This window comes from Peromyscus eremicus, chromosome X (assembly GCF_949786415.1).
Source record: "Peromyscus eremicus chromosome X, PerEre_H2_v1, whole genome shotgun sequence".
NCBI classification, from domain to species: domain Eukaryota; kingdom Metazoa; phylum Chordata; class Mammalia; order Rodentia; family Cricetidae; genus Peromyscus; species Peromyscus eremicus.
Genome location: NC_081439.1, coordinates 25,046,380 through 25,063,455, shown reverse-complemented (window position 1 = coordinate 25,063,455; position 17,076 = coordinate 25,046,380). Strand labels below are relative to the sequence as shown.

Here is a 17,076-nt window from a genome sequence, read left to right as displayed (position 1 = left end):
CTATGCAAGAAAAATATGTAATTTCTCTTCAAGCATGCATGTGGTGCATATATGTGCACACAGGTAGATGTGTCCATGTCTGTTCATGCATGTAGAGGCCAGAAATCAATGTTAAGCATCTTCTTCATCCACTCTCCCACTTAGTTTTGGAAATAGGGTCTCTCTTTGGAAATGAAGCTCACTGATTTGGACAGCAAGGCTGGCCAGCAAGCCCCAAAGATCCACCAATCTCCGCCTTCCCAGCACTAGGATTAGAGGAGTAATCAGTGAGCCCAGCTTTTTATATGGGTTCTGGGGATCTGAACTAAGGTCCTTGCACTTGTGCAGCCAGCACATTTCCCCCACTGAGCCATCTCCCAAACCCTGTTGTACATGGACTTTCTTTTCTGCTGCCAGCCCCAATAATGACACAGAGACTCCTTATTAGTTATGAAAGCTTGGCCTAGAGCTTAGGCTTGCCCCATGAGCTCTTAAAACTTAAATTAACCCATTTGTATTAATCTATGTTTTGCCTCATGGCTTTTTACCTCTTTTCCATCTTTTACCTCCTGTTTCCTCTCTGTCCTCTGGTGTCTCTCCTATGCCTCGATTCATCTCTTCTTTCTCTCTCTTGCCAAGAAATCCTGCCTAACCTTTTCCTGCCTAGCTAATGGCCATTCAACTCTTTATTAAACCAATCAGAAGGTGCCTTGGCAAAGACACATCTTCACAGTGTACAAAAAAGATAGTTCTACAATATTTCCTCCTTGTCTAAATAAAAAGGAAACATTTTTAACTCTAACATAGTGAAACTATACACAATAAGAGCAATTATCAGGTATTGTCCAAATAAAAAGGGAAGATTTTAACTTTAACAAAGTAAAACTATATACAATAAAAACAATTTTCAAGTAAGAATTATATTCACAATGTTTAGTCCATTTGTATTTTACAAATTTGGAGAAAGTACTATATTATCTATTCTATCTTAGTGAGTCCAAAGTTTTACACCTAAACCATTTTTTATCATAGCTTGTATTACTAACGTAAAAATATATTTTTAGACCTTAAAACATTTTCTTAGATAAACAATTTAAGCTTTTATGTCTCTCAACCTTACATATTTTATACCTCTTTTGTGAGTTTCTTTTCTGAATTTGGTAACAAAGAAAAGTGTAACTATATCTATCTCATCTTTAACTCCATCAGAGAGCAGAGAAGGATAAAATATTACTTGAGTAAATAGAAAGTGCAGAGCAAACAACTTCCAAAATTAAGAAACAATAGAGACATCTGGCTACCTAGACAGTCTCCCAAGGTTCCTCTGCAATATTGGGGCATCAATCCTCGACCTAAGGGCCTAAAATATTTGACAGACTTTTCTGTGAAGCAGTCATTTTGAAGGACTGTTCTACCTTGTTTTTGCAAAGTCTGGAAGTTGCCTTCTTTTTTGTCCTGCTTGTCCAATATGGACAGCATTCTGTCAGCAGCTGAAGCAAGGGCAGTTTCTTTGTCCAGTGGCTACCTTTTACCACAAAGAAAGTAAACTCCATATGGAGGTTCTTTGATGCCCACCATCCTCTTTTAAAGTAAATTGGTGCTGCTAGGAACAGACATGTCTCACTGTCATGAAAAGCCTTATGTGATTAAAATATTTTAAATGTCGTATTCTGTAGATCTTTGAAGTGTTTGAAGACCACCTATCTATTTAAAATATATCTCTGTTTGACCTTGAAAACATACCTAACATGACTGCAAGTTTGATTGTTACAGGGGACTAACTACCAACCTGCATTTCTTTATTATCCTAAATAGTTTGTAATAATAACTTTCAATGACTAGAAATTTACATTACATTATTAAATGAGCTGTATAGGTATAATACCTAAAACAATAGTAGAAAGATATGTACAGTATGTTCTAACAAAAAATAACCTTATATTTGTATCAATATACAAAAATACCTTAAACAAGAGGGGAAACATATTTACAGTACAACAAAAATAACCTTAAGTTTATATCAATATACAAAAATCCATACCAATGTAAAATATTTGAGGCTAGTGGTTTTTCAAAGGTAGACTCAATAATCCACCCTTTCATCCCATCATTTCTATACTATAACTCCATTTTTCCTTCAGAAAGAGATCCCTGAATATAATCTCCTTTGTTTAGCTTTATCCCTGATCATGACCAGTAACAATTTGTAACCAGTGCCCCTAAATGATGACAAACATCCATAACCCACCAAAAAACTAAAAACCACCCACCCCGCCTTTTGGGAATATGGACATTGTATTCTCTAGACTACTTCCTGTTGTCTGGGGTGATGGCATCTTTAGGGACCCTGAGGAAATGGAGATAATGGTCAGTCCTGGGAAAACCAGCCATAACATATGTTGTCCAGTCTCTGTGCAATGGGAAAGCACAAGGCTTATCAGTAGTCCTGGCTAGAATAGTCTGTGAGGCTGGACCATCTCAGGCAGCAGCCTTGAAGCTGTTCTGGATGCAGAACTCTGAGGAAACTGCAACAGAGGCACTCTGAGTGGCTGAATCATCTGGGTCACTCATTTTCATTGGTTTCTGGTCCCCTTGATCTGAAAACACAGAAAACTTTCAAATGTAACATGCATATCTGGATTAACATAAGTATGGACTGTGTGTTGTACACAAGCCAGGCAAAGATGATTATTTTATTTTATATTTTAGCAGGTAAACATATGTCACCTGTCTTGTAGTTTTTCTAGATTTATTTCTTTATGTCTATAGCCAGGATTTTTAGAAGGTCTCCTCTGATCAAACCTGACCTTTATCAACCTTGAATGAATCCATAGCCTTTTGTTTTCTGTGGAAATAAAAAGCATAACCTCTTCCCCAAAGCAATACATTTTCTGACTTCCATTTTAAAGTTAAGGCATCCCTAAAGTATCTAGGCTGTTTTAATTCAGCAATCCCTCTCATAATCCAATGTCTTTTAGCAGCTGTTGTTTGGTCACAGCAATCAAAAATTCAAAATCAATAAGACACCATATAGGATCCAAACTCCCTGTGTATTTTCCATCTTTACATGGCTTATCATTTTATATTATTTTATTTCATCTTTAAAGACTTATTTATAAACTATTTTTTCTATGACTGTCTATACTCATTTTCTTTTCTTTCTTAAGCCTATGCACATTTTTTTTAAACACACTGCAACCTGTTTAGAGTTTTTTTTCCACCTGGATCTGTCTTTACTGAGCATCTACAGCATCTTCTGACTGCGTGAGACAAATCTTAAACTGCTATGTCAGCCACTGTGTGGCTCAGCTTAACACATGGAGCTGGTACCTGGCATTGGCAGCTGGGTCCAGCCCACAGGCAACAGCCAGTAGCTGTTTTTCTATATGCTGCCGAGCCTACCTGAGAGATCGCAGTCACCAGGAAGCCACGTTTGACTCTGTGTTCTGAACTTTTGTTTCTTTTTTAATCTTTCTAAGGTCTTATGTGGATATAGGTGGCTAGACATTGAGGGACCATGAGTAGACAGACAGACTTTCTTTTCCGCTGCCAGACTCAAATGACAACACGGAGACTTCTTATTCATTATGAAAGCTTGGCCTATAGCTTAGGCTTGTCTCACTAGCTCTTAAAACTTAAATTAACCCATTTATATTAATCTATGTTTTGCTTCATGGCTTTTTACCTTCCTTCCATCTTGCGCCTCCTGTTCCCTCTCTATGTCCTCTGTTGTCTCTCTCACACCTCAATTCATCTCCTTTTCCTCTCTCTTTGCCAAGAAATCGTGCCTAACCTTTTCCTGCCTAGCTATTGGCCATTTAACTCTTTATTAAACCAATCAGAAGGTGCCTTGGCAAAGACACATCTTCACAGTGTACAAAAAGATTGTTCTACAACACCCTGTATTTCCCTTTTTATTGCTAGAGATGCATTTCTCTTTTTCTGGTTTCCCTCAAATTAGCTATGGCCAGGGAGCTTATCTCATCTTCTGTAAACCAGTGGATGGTTCCAAATGTAGAAAGTCTTATTTGAGGAAAAATTGATTCCATTGAAATGTCTACTTATGTGTTTACCAGATTTAAATCTCAGTGCACTTACATAAGCAAACAACAGAAATTCATTTCTCTATGATTTTAAAACCCATTCATACCTGGCTTCAGGTAGAAGAAACGCTATCCAGTTGTACCCTGTAAGTTGATTGATAAAAGACACTCACTTCTTATGTCTTCACAGTAGTCCACTGACTTCCTTATTATCAAGCCTTTGCATATGGCCCTGGTGTGGCTATTTGCAGGACACAGTGCTCCCTGCAAGGGTAAATAAAATCCTTTATGAAGTGATTGTATCAATGGGAAAATATAGAGATTTCAGTTTTAAAATTTTTGCAGGCAGATCTTTGGCTAAAGGATGGACAAAAATATCCATTTAGGGGTTGAAAAGATGGCTCAGTGGTTAAGACCACTTGTCACTCTTGCATGAGACCTAGGTTCAGTTCCCACATAGTGTCTCACAACTATCTGTAACTCCTGTTGCAGGGGATCCAATGCCCTCTTCTAACCTCCAAAGGCACCAGCCACCCATGTGGTGCACATACATACATGTAGACAAAGCATCCATATACACAAAATAAAATAAATACATTTCTGAAAGAAATGTTTAAATACCCACCTAGTGAAATAAACAAGTACAAAAAGGTGTGGGGGAGGACATGAGAACACCTATGTTGTGTATCAGGACCATTTTTGTCTGCTGGCCTCAATGAACTTTATTACTGCAGTTATAGATGAGGAATGGCAGAGAACCCAGTGCAGCCCTAGAGAGACATGTGTAGAAGTCGCCAGTGAGCTGGGAAAGACAACCAACACGTTCTTCAAGCCCCCCTGTGTGAACGTGTTCCGGTGTGGAGGCTGCTGCAATGAAGAGAGCGTGATGTGTATGAACACAAGCACCTCCTACATCTCCAAACAGGTACGAGGAAATGAAGACATTGCCGCTGACCTTGTTACCAAGCACTGAGCTAAATACTTCATGTGGTGAAGCTCATTTAATTCCCTAGACAAACTCAGAGGATATCTTAGCCTCCTTTTCAGAGAAAGACATTGAGGCTTAGGGAGGTAACATAATATCCAACATGACACAGCCTCATTCAGTTACCATCTACCTAATGCTGTAATATCAAGAATCGGTACATTCAGACATTGCTAGAACAGGGTGTTAAAAGGAATGGAGGAAGCCGTGCTGTCTTATGTAGCTGTTTGGGTGTGTGGAATTTAATTGGAATAACTGAGAAGAGTTGAGTGAGAGTGTGGATGGGGTTGGAGGAAGAGAGAAGGAAGAATGCAACAGAACCAGCTAAGAGGGGGGAGGTGGTCTCACCCCCAAACTGAAGAGGCTGAAGGAGGAAGAAGGCAGAGGAACAGAGGGGAAGTGGTGGAGGACTTCTCACTTGGTGACTGCCAACCATTAGCATGGTAGAGAATGCAAGCAGGTGCTGGGAGAGTGAAAGCCGCCAGTTATAGAGGCAGTGACAGCCAGTATAGAGCCTGAAAGGGAAAGGATGAGAGGACAGATCTCGGGTGGAGTGGGGAACAAAGGGAGAATGGGCAGCACAAGAGACTTTTGAAAGAATCCCGCAGTGTCCATGAAGGAAATAAAATAAAGGAATCAAGTGACCTTTGCCCTGTAGCTAAGTGTCTGTGGCTACCATCTTCTTGTAAATGTAGATGCTGCGTGTGGGGCCTGAAGTAACCCCCTTAGGAAAGCATTATTAAAATGCTGGAAACCAAGCCACATTCCTTTTGGTCCTCTGTTGAATTCCTCACGTGTTGCTACAACTCATTTATCACATTTGCTTGTCTCCTCACGATCATGCAGTAAAAGACAATTACATAGACGCTGAATACATCCATGCCAAGGAATGTTCTAAACGCCCATTTGTTTTGCTAATTGGTTAAAGTTTTCTTAATTTTGTTCCCTGCTACCATCTAAACTGTCCTTGAAACCATAGAAATTTTGTGTCTGAACCCTTTTGGAGAATTTTGGAACTCAAGATATCTGACCCCTACTATTTGATAATTAGAAACAATGACATAAGAATGGCTATGATAAACGGTTAGTAAACCAAAGCTTGCATAACATAGAAGAGTTCAGGGTCTGATCATGTTATTCCATGGAGCATAGCTGAAGAATTGTGCAAGAACATGAAGTTGATGCAGAAAAACACCCTTACTTGTTCTCAGGGAAGTTCCATGACATGTTGAATGGTCCGAATAAACACAGCCTTAACGAATGGTTTCCACTTAGTAGATAGTTGATTGCTTTGTTTTGACTGCTGCACTCAACAAATGATTCATATGAAGAAATTTATTCGAGTGTAAGTGCACAGAAGTTTTTCTTTCCAAATAGGCATACGTGTGCACTTTGGCAGTTCCTACCTTAAAGGTACAGACTATGCGATGAACTGCTTCTTAGAAACAAAGTAAATAGAACTTCATGGAATGGTGATTGAGTGGAAATGCCTTAAAAATCAAATTCATCTACACTTCATGGAACCACTCTAGAAACTTCTCAATCTGTCATGTAAAGACCATTAAAAATATAATTAATTTTTTAAAAAATTTTATTTATATCAGTCTCTCTCTCTCTCTCTCTCTCTCTCTCTCTCTCTCTCTCTCTCTCTCTCTCTCTCTCTGTGTGTGTGTGTGTGTGTGTGTGTGTGTGTGTGTGTGTCTGCCACCTGAGTGAAGTGCCTGTGAAGGCCAGAAGAGGGCACCAGATTCCCCTGGAGCTGAAGTTACCTGTATAAGCCACTTGATGTGGGTGCTGGGAATTGAACTCAGGTCCTCTGCAGGTGCAGTAAGTGCTCTTAGTTAATGAGCCATCTCTTCTGCTCCTTCAAATATAATGTTTTTACAAGTGATAAATAAATTAATAATAAATATTTACAATAGACCAGGCATATAGAGACATAGAAATAGACACACTAGCTATAATTATCTGTCTGGGTATGGTTTTAACTTAGCTGCACAATGCTTTTATTTTATAGCAAATGCCCTAAAACTCGGGAGCTTTAGACAATGATAAATTATTCTTTCTTTGTGTATCTGAGGTTCAAAATACTCCAAGGTGCTGAAAGTCGTGGCCTGCTTCCTGTGTCCCCAATCTCTTGGACCAGCATGGCTTCCAGGTTATATTTTTCTCGCGGCTATACCATAACCAAGAAAGAATAAATCTCACAAAGCATGCACAGTCCCACATTGTATTATGTCATATCAGCTAACATCTTACTGGCCAAAACAAGTGTCATGGCCAAGCTCAAAGTCAAAACATAGGAAATTGTCTGTCATTAATAGTAATGGTTTGGGAAGGGATGAATAAATAGTTTAAATAACAATCAAATCTACACAAATCTCAAAGAACTTCCAAGGATTTAGTTTTCATTTATCCTTACAATTTATACTCAAATTTAAAACAAGAGCAGGGACCAGTGGTACCATTTTCAAGAACTCTAGTGATGGCAAAAAGAATAGATTTGGAAAACACTTAAGAGACTTTATCAAGCTGGAGAAGCCCCCGGTTTCCTGTCTCCCAGTATTCCAAGCCTCTTACAACGCCTAACTCCATTCTGCATGGATAACTTTGCTGAAGTCATTACCATAAAGGACAATGGCAAAAATACAGACTGTGGAAACTGAAAAAAGTCTATAATAAAATTTACATCATGGTTCTCTCTCTTTGCTGTAGCTCTTTGAGATATCAGTGCCTCTGACATCAGTGCCTGAGTTAGTGCCTGTTAAAATTGCCAACCATACAGGCTGTAAGTGCTTGCCCACGGGCCCCCGCCATCCCTACTCAATTATCAGAAGATCCATTCAGATCCCAGAAGAAGATCAGTAAGCATTTCCTGGACTTGATAATGTCTGTTTTTGTATTGACAAAATTGTGTGTACATTCTTTTATTCCTTTACTCATTATAGAGGCATCCCCAGAAAGACATGTGTTGCATGTTTTCTGTCTTGTGGAACATAAGAAACAAAAAATCAGGAAAGTGGAAGGGGAATTTTTAGAGAAAAGAAAGCAGATGAAGAGGAGGGGGAAGAGGGGAGATTGTCAAAGTACAAATAAAGCTAAAGAAAGTATATTTTATGCATTCTTGAATAGGGCATGGTCAAAACCATTATTTTTCACAATATAGATTAATAAAAATGTTGAAGAAACAAATAGCAAAATTATAAAATTATCATCTCTTCATTAAAATTTTCATCATTTGGCTTCAAAACCAGATCTATTCATAGTATTTGACAAACATATCATATAATATCATATATATATATATATATATATATGTATATGTATATGCAGTAGGGCCCCAAACCACCTTGATGATGGTTATAAACTCAGTATGTTTACTTGCAGACACCTTTGAGGATTTTTGTGTGTGTGCAGTTTTTGGTTTATTTTGCTTTTGCCTTTCTGTGACGAGGTCACACTTTGTATCTCTGGCTGGCCTGAAACTTACCATATGGAGCAGGCTGCCTCAACCCTCAGAGTTCTGCTTCCCTCTGCCTCTTGAGTGCTGGGATTAAAGATGTACTGCCACATTGGCCCAACACTTTTATTCTTAACATGAGTGGTGTCATCCTCAAAGCTGCCATGTCTTCCCTCACACCAGAGCAAGCAGTGACTCTCCTAAATTCCAGCTTACTTTCTAAAGTTTTCCTTAAAAGAATATTTACAACTATAGAATTACTATCTAATAAGATGCCATTCATAAATAGAAATTAAGCTTTATATTTTATTTTGTTTATGTTTCTGTCTGTGTATGCCTGTTTGTGGGTTTGTGCACATGTGTGCATGTGCTATTGGAGTCCAGAAGAAGGTGCTGGATCACTTGGAGCTGGAGTTACAAGTGGTTGTGAGCCAACCCACATGGGTGTTGGGAACTGAACTCAGGTCTCATAGAAGAACAGTACTCACTCTAAACTCCTGAGCCATCTCTCCAGCCCCCACAGTTAAGGTCTTTAAAACTGTAATTGTTCTCACACAATTGTCTTTTCTTAGCAGTCACCATGCTGTGTGACATAGTGCTCTCAAACATTTGTTCTGCATCACTCTTAGAACAAAATTTGAAAGCATCAACATGTTCCACACAGAACATTTTGATGATTAGATATTAAATATTAAGAATCCAAAGTAGAATTACATTTTAAAATATGGCTCATTATTTTCTTTTCCTAGATGTTCTCATTCCAAGAAACTCTGTCCTGTTGACATGCTGTGGGATAACACCAAATGTGAATGTGTTTTACAAGATGAGAGTCCACTCCCTGGAACAGAAGGTAATGATGGTGATAGTGAAGTAATAACCACAATGATAAAAAGAACATAAGCAGTCAACATCATTGAGTACTTACTATGACCAGGTTTATTTAGTTACGTTTTTGTTGCTGTGATAAAAATATCATGACCAAAAGCAACTTCAGGAAGAAAGAGCATATTTTGACTTATGGTTCAAGAGTAATAGAATCCATCACGGTGGAGCAGGCAGGCCTGGCATCTGGACCAGGAAACTAGCTAATCACATTTCATCTACACACAGGAAGCAAAAAGAAAACAGGAAGTGGGGTGAGGCTATAAACCATCAAAGCCCGCCTCCAGTGATATACTTCCTCCAGAAAGGCCCAACCTCCTAAGAGTTACATAACTTCCTGGAACAAAACCAACTAGGGATCAAGTGTTCAAATACTTGTGCCAATGGGGCCCATTTCTCATTCAAGTTATAACATCAGGCAACGTTGTAATCCTCACAACAACCCTATGATTGCCCCTTTTCACAAGCACACAGTGTCCACCCCAAGATATCCAGTAATTTCCTCACCATCACATAGATAACAGTGGCAGAAGCATTTGGATTCTAGAGCCTTCTCTGTTGCGACCATATCCACCAATGAATCACTCTACTGTTCATTCTCAAAGAAAAGTACAGAATGGCCAAAGCATCCCAAAGCATGCTTTCAAAAGCAAACATTAAACTTTAAAACTACTTCAGGGTGAAGCACACAAGGTCTTTTGGGACTTGGTTTCTTCCAATTGTACCATTTGAAATCAAGCCAATAATCTGGAAAAAAAATAAAGGATGGAAGAAGAACATGGGGAAACATTTTTCTAGAGTTGGAGCAAACCATGGCATTGGTCTCAGCCACACTGGGAATTGCTAGCCTGTCATTCTGTCTCCCAGTCTGTAAATCTGTGAGTCGTGGGATGAATATATGGTTGAACATGCATGAGTTTTTTATTCGCTCCCCATAACATGTGACATGTTTCCACTGAAAACTATCACAGGGGATCATGCAATGTAAATCTTGCTTGTTTTAAACTGTGATCTAGCAAGACTAGCAAGCATTCAGCCCCATGGTATCTGTCACAGAAACTAAATAGCAAGCTGTTATTTGCAGTTGTCCTATTTTTCTGGTTCTCAGCAGCTTTCTAAATGTTTCTCTGAGAGCTCAAACTAGGATGTGAAGTAATATATTTTTAAAGTTATGTAATTAAAGGCTCACACATATAGATCGAACACAGACACAATATATCAAATGGTGACAATCAAGGCAGCATACCACAATGCAGTTACTCAAAAGTCATCAGCCAGCCTGACCTGGAGTCAGAGCCAAGGAAGTCCCTGGGGGGACATCTCAAATAAGCAGATTGGATCTTACAGACTATGGGAGGGTTAATTCTTGGTGAGGGCTCATTGGGTAGGCTCATGAATTGAGGATGGAAGGCCTAGTAAGGAAGGAGAGATGTGCTCTGAGCAATGGGGCTGTAAGAGCTCAGCACTGAGGTGAGAGAGCAAAGTACAAACCTGATGCTGAAAAATGTTAGCAGGGTGCTGGGGTATGTTAGTTACTTTTCTTGTTGCTATAACAAAATACCTGACAAAAGCAATAGAAGGAGGGAAGGAAGGAAAGAAGGAAGGGAAGAAGGAAGGAAGGAATGAAAGAAGGGGCTTATTTTGGTTTTTGCTTTGACAGGGAACAGCCTGCCATGCTGGGGATGACCTGGCAGCATTAGCATGAGAGGGCTGATCACATTGTGTCCACAGCCAGGAAGCAGACAGAGATGGATGCTCCTGCCCATCAGCCCTTCCTGTTCCTTTCCCTCCTTTTATTCAGACTGGGTACCCAGCTCACATTTACAGTGGGTCTTCCTCAGTTAAACCTCTCTGGTAGTGTCCTCATAGGCATACCCACAGGTATACATCCTGTGTGGTTCTAGAATCCAGTAAAGTCAACAAAGAAGATTAACCATATCACAAGGCCATATATCATACTGGGGAAAGGAGTACATACGAAGAGACAAAGCTGGGGGAACTCCTAGGATTAGAGTGAAAGGACTTAGTAAGCTTGTGCTGGAAGAGCCTGGGTGTGATCTTCTGGACAAATAGAAACCAGCCAAATGATTCAAGAAGGAGACTGGTGACATCTGTCGGAATTGTAAAAAGATCAAGTGAGCAACAGTGCAGAAAAGAATTGAGTTGACCTGAGCAGGAGAGGGAGCAGGGAACTTCTGGGGAAACTGTAACAATGGTGGAAGTGAGGAAGTAGGGTGGATTGCATCCCAATTACTTCTAGTTTTCATCACTCATAACATCCTCATGTGCCCAAGTTCCCATGTGTTTCTCCAGTGGTCCCATTCAACTGATGACACATTACTTTCTATGCACTAAACACCTTTTCTGCATACAAAGCTGTTGAGCTAATTGCCTTCTCTACACTTATTTACTCTCTAAATGGATGTGGTTGGTGCAAATCCAACCCATTTTCCTATCATTTCTATAATGAATAAAGCATAGTAATAGTAGTGAATGGAACAAGGCCGAGGACAGAATGCAGTGGGAACCCAGAGTCAACCTCTCTAGGGATGGAAATAATCGATATGTAAGACTTCAGGATGTCAGCCTCAGCTGGTTGCTGTTTGACCTAGTTCTCCTGCATCCAGTCTCTGTTCCCTTTAACTTGCTTGTAAGGACATAATGTTCTGCTTCTGCCACGTAATCTGCTGAACACCTCAGGATTGTGTTCCCCTGAACTACTCTAAGAATGGAGCTGGGACTGCATGACACTTTCTTGTGTGTCTCTGCTGCCACCTAGCGCTCAATGACTCTCTTAAGAGTCTTAACTTTTTCAGTCATCTAGCCTTGGCCTAAATTAACATTTGCCTCAGTGACTTAGAGCATATGCTGCTCATCTTTTTCCTCTTCATGAAACAAAGAATGGAGTCTTTGTGTATATCCAGTCCATGTAATTTCTAAATATGTGTCAATTAAAGAGCAGTCAAAACCATGAGACTGGATCATGAGAGATTGCCATTTGGGGATGATGTGGGGGAGAAAAGAGGGAGGAAGGGAAGGGCGAGAATGAGGGGTCAAGGTCATGGAAGTTTATAGATTCTGGTATAAAATTTGCCCTTTTGTGTGTGAAGGCAAACTTTAAGACATTTAAAGCATGGCTGGGCATGGTGGCTCACATCTTTAATCCCAGCACTCAGGAGGCAGAGGCAGAGGCAGGTGAATCTCTATGAGTTCTAGGCCAGTCTAGTCTACATAGCAAGTTCCAGGGTAACCAGGGCTACAGAGAGAAACCCTGTCTCAAAAAAACAGGCATTTAAAGCTTTGGTGGTGCCGGGCGGTGGTGGCGCACGCCTATAATCCCAGCACTCGGGAGGCAGAGACAGGCGGATCTCTGTGAGTTCGAGGCCAGCCTGGGCTACCAAGTGAGTTCCAGGAAAGGCGCAAAGCTACACAGAGAAACCCTGTCTCGAAAAACCAAAAAAAAAAAAAAACCAAAAAAAAAAAAAATAAAGCTTTGGTGGTGATGGGATCAGGTTTGCATTTGATAGTCAGTCACCTGAGGAGGAGACTGAAGAGATACACGCTGGGGCTGTGACGTGAGTGGCAGTCACCAACATAAGAAATACAAGGCACTGAGTGACTTGTGACAGAGGCAGCGCAGTGGAGAAGGGAGGGCATGGACAAGGGACCGAGTGGACACAGTGACCACACAATCTAGTGGACAATGGTGCCAGTCCCCAAATGAGGCAAACCGAAAAAGAAGCAGGTTTGGGGAAGCGATAATCATCTTCTTCCAAAACCGTCACGAATGCTGAGGTGAAAAGTGCAAGTTCTTCCAAACTTTTCACCTTCTCCACTTGCTTGCTGTTGCTTTTCGTTTGAGACGGATGCTTATGTGCTACAGCCTAGCCTTAAACATGATATGTAACAGAGGATGGCCTTGAACTTTTGATCCTCCTGCCTCTACCTCTGGAGTGAGTGCTAGGATTGCAGTCATGTGTCACCACACCCAGTTTAGGAGCCACTGGAGACTGAATCCAGAACTTCTCATGTGCCCTAGGACAGCTTTCTACCAGTGGAGTCACACCCCCAGCCCACCTCTTCTTACTCTTTGGGCAATGAATTTCAGTTCACTGGCTGAGCGAGACTGGACCATAGTTCATTGTCACCTTTATGTGTTTCATACAAGTGAGGTGATCTGAGACGAGGAAGTGCATCACTGGTTATCTGGAAGTCCTGGGGAAAATATTTCTACAACATCAGTACTCCTGGTTCCCACTCTCCTAAAACACTGGCAAGGACTACATTCATACCCCTTATACAGCCTGGGTCTTGTCACTACTGGCTGGTTGCATAAGTGTGTGTGTGTGTGTGTGTGTGTGTGTGTGTGTGTGTGTGTGTGTGTGTGTGAGTGTGTGTGTGTAGTTAAAGATTTATTTTATTTTTATGTGTATGAGTGTTTTGCCTCATTGTCTGCGTGTGGTGTGCATGCAGTGCCTGTGCAGGCCAGAAGAGGGCAACAGACCCTGTGGGATTGTACTGGTAATTTTAAGTTGCCCTGTGGGTGTTGAAAACCAATCCTGGGTCCTCTGCCAGAGCAGGGAGTTCTCTTAAGCCCTGAGCCATCTTTCCAGCACAGAAGTATATATTCTTAACAGGTCACTCGGCAACATAAAAATCTGTCGGAAATATTCAGCTTATGATAGTTTTTATTAAAAACCTAGGAAGACATATGAGTTATACGTTTATGTTGTGAAATCACAGATATATCTTACTCACCCTATGAAAAAAATTAAGGCCAAAAATCTACAGTCAAGGAAATTGGGAGGATCCACGTTTTATTGGGAAGATGTAGAACTTGCAAATAATTTGGATCATTGAATCCTCTAGGCTTCAGCTGCCAAACCAACACTTTTCTGTTTCTGTGTAGACCTTTCTTACCTCCAGGAACCAGTTCTCTGTGGACCACACATGAAGTTTGATGAAGATCGTTGTGAGTGTGTCTGCAAAACATCGTGTGCTGGTGATCTCATTCAGCACCCAGAAAACTGCAGTTGCTTTGAATGCAAAGAAAATCTGGAGAGCTGCTGCCAAAAGCACAAGATTTTTCACCCAGAAACCTGCAGGTCAATGGTCTTTTCGCTTACCCCTTAACTTGCTTGACTGGTGGCATTTAAAGGACATCCTAATCTGATTTCATGGGGCTCCTTTTTCTCATTGCCCAAGCACCCCCTTAATAAGACAGACAGAGGTTTGGCATCTAAGACATAAGTGGAAGTATATAGAGTAATGATTAACTTTTTTGTTGTTCCAAAACAGGATTTTATGAATTACAGACCCGCACCACCATGCCTACTATTATGCTATCACAAGCAAAAAAAGAAGTCACTGACATTTAAGCAACCAGGTTAAGAGAGGTTCAGATCAGCAGACTAATTCTCTCTGTTTCTTTATCTGTCTGTCTCTGTCTCTGTCTCTGTCTCTGTCTCTGTCTCTCTCTCTCTGTGTGTGTGTGTGTGTGTGTGTGTGTGTGTGTGTGTGTGTATGTGTGTGTTTTCTTGATGAGGAGGCTAGCACTAGATTCGTGTAGGCCAGAAACTTATGGATGACTATAATCCTTGGAGGTCGTTGATTGGGCTTTGATCAAACCTACTCAAACTAACCACTGAGATTTTTTTTAATAATTAAATTTGTTCTTTGACAATTTCATGCACATATAAAATCCATTCTAATTACTTTTACCCCTACACTCTTTGAACCCCAGCACACTCTTGTCAACCCATTTCCTCCCTGCAAGTCCCTTTCCCACACCCAGGTCTTTCTGTTTTGTTTTGTGACCTACTAAGGGCAGTTGGGGCCATTTGTGTGACCACAGGTTTGGAACTCTGTCAGAGCTCATTCCGCTCACCCACCAGTAGGTCCACAACTGAAGACAGTGACTCCCGTCTCCCAGATTCTATCAGTAGCCAGCCTACAGTTCATTACAGAGGGGTAGGGCCCCAAGAGCCCCTCACAAATGCGTAAGTAGCTGTTGAGAAGTTCCACCTTGTGTAGGCCTAGGGCAGATTCTTGCCGCTGCTGTGAGGTCCTGATTGCAAAGGCTGCAACATGCCTAGAGGATGGTATGTCCTAGTCCTTCTCTGTCTTCTGATTCTGACATTTTCCCAGCCCCTCTTCTGCTACGTGCCCTGAGCTTTAGAGGAGGCGGCATCAACATCTTGGTTAAGGCTGAGCCCTCAGCCGGTTGAGTGCCCATTTAGAATATTACATTGACACTTTAAATACATGTCTGGAAATTCTCCTTTGAAAGCAGAATCAAATGAAATCAGAACTGAATGCTTTATCTGAAGTTGATCCTTGCCTCTAAAGTCTCGTCTTCACTTTCTTTTCGACAGCTGTGAGGACAGATGTCCTTTTCATACCAGAACATGTGCAAATAGAAAGACATCCTATGGAAAGCACTGGCGCTTTCCAAAGGAGAGAAGGGCCCAGGGACTCCACAGTCAGGAGAATCCTTGATTCAGCTTTCTCCCAAGTTCCCCACCCCCGTCATTTTAAACAGCAGGCTGCTTTGGCTAGTTGCTCTCACTGGTGCCCAACCCCCAGGTGTTAGAGAAATTGATTTTCTCTCTTGAAATCAATTTGTGGATTTGGTGAATCCACATTTCCATGCAATAGCTGCTGGGTGATTCTCTGGGTCCCTGACAGATTACTTCTAGCTTCAGATGCCTCTGCATACCAGTGCTCAGAGAGGAAGGGGTCTGGGGGAGCCCATTGTTTTGATGAATGGGCAAGGGTTGCCTGCCATCGACTAGCAGGTGCCATGTGATTGATCACTCAGACTGGTATGTCCGAGTGCAGTGCTTATGAATTATTCTGTTTTTTTCTTATGTGGAATTTCATTTGTATGATCCGCACTGATGTAATTCCTGTTCAGCTTGTACTTTTCAAGTTTCCTGAACCACTGCCTGATGTTTCATATTTAAATGTATTTAAAGGAAATAAACATCATTATTCAAACCATAGAACTTGGTGTTGTTTACTATGCTATTCCTCTACATTTCATGCTAATGGGAAATATTTTCAAGACAAAAGGAAATCTAGAAATGGGAGGTTCAGGGAATACATAAATAGACTAAAACTATACCTGTTTTGGGAAGCCAAAGCAGAGCTCCCAGAAGGTTTATCATTCTAAACAAGGGCGACACAGGAATGCTGGTGTTTGTGAATAACCCTGTGGTGTGTGAATAAATTAAACTTGACCATCATCCTTTTATGGAGAGCAGCCTAACAATGCTAACATCTCTCAACGACCTGGAATTAAACAAACAAAACGTGTGTGTGTGTGTGTGTGTGTGTGTGTGTGTGTTGCACTTGCATGTATGATTGTGCACCTTGTGCATGTTGTGTCCTTGGAGGCCAAAAGAGGGCACCATATCCCCTGTGGTTGGAGTTACATTTGCTTGGGAGCCACCATGTGGGTGCTGGGAATCACACCCAGGTCCTCTGGCAAAACAGTCAGTGCTCTTAACTGCTGAACCTTTCTCCATCCCCTGCTCTTCACATCTTTGAGTGTTTGAGATTCCTCTGAAAGCCCATGCATGCCGCTCAGTGTTTCCGCATGTGTGCATCTTTCAGTCTCATCTGTTGTTGTTCTTTTTTTTTTTTTTTACTCTTTTGTAGGGGCCCGCCACCCAGCTCCCAAAAAAATCATACACAGAGGCTTATTCTTAATTATGAATGCCTGG

General features: G+C 41.0%; 1 protein-coding gene across 2 annotated transcripts in view; it reads left to right on the top strand.

Annotated features, from left to right (window-relative positions):
* Vegfd (vascular endothelial growth factor D) overlaps positions 1-16,291 on the top strand; it is a 37,512-nt gene extending 21,221 nt beyond the window's left edge. Inside the window, exons 3-7 of one of the 2 annotated variants that reach the window (XM_059251139.1) lie at positions 4,757-4,947; positions 7,723-7,871; positions 9,217-9,317; positions 14,259-14,454; positions 15,724-16,291. In XM_059251139.1, the coding sequence (XP_059107122.1) occupies positions 4,757-4,947; positions 7,723-7,871; positions 9,217-9,317; positions 14,259-14,454; positions 15,724-15,847 (761 nt within the window). In that variant the 3' untranslated portion in view covers positions 15,848-16,291. Of the gene's footprint in view, positions 1-4,756; positions 4,948-7,722; positions 7,872-9,216; positions 9,318-14,258; positions 14,789-15,723 lie in introns of those variants that run through there. The other variant, XM_059251138.1, reaches the window with a different exon arrangement.
* Positions 16,292-17,076: the final 785 nt, after the last annotated feature.